This window comes from Sceloporus undulatus, unplaced genomic scaffold, assembly GCF_019175285.1.
Source record: "Sceloporus undulatus isolate JIND9_A2432 ecotype Alabama unplaced genomic scaffold, SceUnd_v1.1 scaffold_6413, whole genome shotgun sequence".
NCBI classification, from domain to species: Eukaryota; Metazoa; Chordata; class Lepidosauria; order Squamata; family Phrynosomatidae; genus Sceloporus; species Sceloporus undulatus.
Genome location: NW_024809332.1, coordinates 600 through 3,151, shown reverse-complemented (window position 1 = coordinate 3,151; position 2,552 = coordinate 600). Strand labels below are relative to the sequence as shown.

The window sequence follows — 2,552 nt, the reverse complement described above, 5'->3', positions numbered from 1 at the left end:
ATTTTAATCAGCAGATACAGCGGCTTCTTTGGTTGCTGGCCGTCCAAGAGGGTGCAAGGCCTTCGTCCTCTGTTAGTTGTCCAAAGACCTTTGGTGGTCCGGTGGTGGCTCCTCCGTGGCTCCATTCCCCCTTGAGAATAGAAGGAGGATGGGCTGTTTTGGGAGACTGAGGATGCTCTTCTGACTTGGATGCCAGCATGTTCTCCACTGGTTATAGGTTTTGAATTTCAGCTGGGAAACAACAACAACAAAAGCCCTGTTAGGAACTAGAAATGCCCCCTTCACCTTTTGCTCTTTTGGGGCACATCTGCACTGCAGAATTACAGCAATCAGACTCTGTTTTCAACTGCTGGGGCTCCACCTAGAGAATACTGGGGTTTGTAGTTTGGTAAGGTATGAGTGGAGGCAGCATGGTGTAGTGGTTTGAGTGTTGGAGTGGGACTCTGGAGACCAGGGTTCGATTCCCAGCTCCTCCATCAAACCTAATGGGGGACCCTGGGCAAGTAATTCATTGTGGCACCAGAGCTCTCTGACAGAGAAGGCTAAATTTCTCTAAACTACAGCTCCTAGAATTCCATAGCAATTGAGCCATGAGAATTAAAATGGGGCCAAGATGGATTATTTCTGTGGTGTGGACGCAAAAATAGCCAATAGAGAATGCTGGCCTCCCTCTTTAGCCTGGGGTCCATTTTGCGTGGGAATTCAAGAGCGATGCCGGTTTGCAAGAAGGTAGGCACTACCAGTTGGATTTCTGTTTCATTCAAGCCGTTAAGCAGAACCTCCACCCACAACCTGGACCAATGGCTGGATGCATTTCCTTGGAAGGACAAAATAATACAGTACCTTAGAGGTGGCTCTCTGGTGGTCTGGTATACCACCAAACCTGCCACTCCCACGATGCCCAGGAGGCCACTGACTACAATTCCCGCAATGGCTTTCCCTGTTAGTTTAGTTCTTTGCTCGAGGGCTGGAGAGGCAAAGGAGAAGGAAGGGTGAGAGAGAGAGAACCAGGAATTGGAACTCGGCACCCAGGGCGGGTGTAATGGGACCGTTTTAAACCCTGGGGACGTGCAAGTGGGAATTGTGATAGGGACCCGGCTTTGGCCTGTTGTGCCAGAGATTGCTTGCAAGAAAGGCTGGGAACATCCATCAGCTGCTTCCCAATTGACAGGGGAACAGATCCCATCAATTCCCAATAAGTGGGGATCAGGGTATCGGAACTGGATTCAGAGAGGAGCGCCGTAATTGCGGTACTTAAGCATACGTAAATCCTCAGCAGAATGCCAGACCATCTTTCTAAGCGTTCAGCTGTGATGCTAGAAATTTGGAGACTGAAGGGAAAGGCCAAGGGGCATAGAGTCCAAATTCCTACTGGGAGGGCTTGCCCTATTTGCTCCCTTGTCGCTACACCCAGCAGATGCTGCCCTAGAGTTACATCAGGGATCTGTCCTCTTCCTAAGTCCAGAAAATCATAGGGCTTTTGGTGGGTTTTTTAGGGCTATGTGGCCATGTTCTAGAAGAGATTATTCCTGATGTTTCACTAGCATTTGTGGCCTTGGCATCTTCAGAGGATGATGGCATGGGTCACACAATATATATATAACAGTGCTAATGTTAATGCATTATCAAAATGGTAAACCAGGAATAAATTCTGGCACATGATTGAGTTTAGCAACCATTTCCAAACCCTAAAGGGGAGGGAACACGTTTTTAATGTGATGGGAATTTGTGGGACGTATAAAACGTTTACCTGAGATAAATACGAATATGGTCCCTTCTTCAGAGGTCAAGTTTGCAGCTCTCTGCTTCTGAACGATGTAGATGCCGCTGTCCTCCCTGGTGAGATTAACAATGTGCAGGGAGCATTGCTGTCTGACTGTTTCCCGCTTGGTGTAGGCCTTTCCGTAGTAGTATGTTGGCTTCGGAGGCAGCTGGTGCCTGAGGATCAGGGTCCTGTCTGACACTGCCCTTCGGTACCAGGAGCAGGAGAGAACATCTTCCATGCCTCCTGCTGGGGTTATGGTGAGGGTCCCTCCGTCCATCGGTAGCCATGGCTCCATTGTCAGCAAGACGGTGGTGATTTCGCCACAGGTCAATAGGAAACAACAAGAACTCAAGATGCAGCCTGGGGATGAAGGAGGGAGACAGCCGCTCAGTATCTGGGTATCTGCACTACTCCGTTTATTGCAGTTTGGCCCCACTTTAAATGCCATGCATCCTCTCCTGGTACAGTCCTGGGAACTGTAGTTCTGGTATGAAGTGCTCAGGTTTTTAAGCTGGAGAGCTCCAGTCACTTGGCTTGCAAAAAATTCAATCAACCAGTCATTCAATCAATTAATCAATCAATCAATATGTGGAGAGATTTTGTAGCACCTTTGAGACTTAATGAAATAAAGACATTGACAGCCTGAGCTCCTGCTGCCGTCTTCTTTCTTCCAGTGTCTCAAAGGTGCCACATGCTGATTCTACAGACTGACACGGCTATGTCTTTGAATTCAAGTCAATCAGTTCATCTCCTCCTTTCCCTCAATGTATAGGGCAGCTCACATGCA

At 48.3% G+C, this 2,552-nt stretch overlaps 1 protein-coding gene across 1 annotated transcript; it reads right to left on the bottom strand.

Annotated features, from left to right (window-relative positions):
- Positions 1 to 6: 6 nt before the first annotated feature.
- LOC121918234 (pregnancy-specific beta-1-glycoprotein 9-like) lies at positions 7 to 2,116 on the bottom strand. Its single transcript, XM_042444316.1, has 3 exons — positions 1,751 to 2,116; positions 844 to 967; positions 7 to 231 (listed from the first exon to the last, which is right to left on the bottom strand). The coding sequence occupies exons 1-3, from the start codon at positions 2,058 to 2,060 to the stop codon at positions 228 to 230; spliced, it is 438 nt and encodes a 145-aa protein (XP_042300250.1). The 5' UTR covers positions 2,061 to 2,116; the 3' UTR covers positions 7 to 227.
- Positions 2,117 to 2,552: the final 436 nt, after the last annotated feature.

Bases quoted from the DNA above. Each gene is read 5' to 3' on its own strand.
- LOC121918234 (XM_042444316.1), bottom strand. From the start codon at position 2,060: ATGGAGCCATGGCTACCGATGGACGGAGGGACCCTCACCATAACCCCA. The intron at 968-1,750 runs GTAAACGTTTTA...TTGCCTCTCCAG, and splicing joins CATATTCGTATTTATCTCAG to CCCTCGAGCAAAGAACTAAA.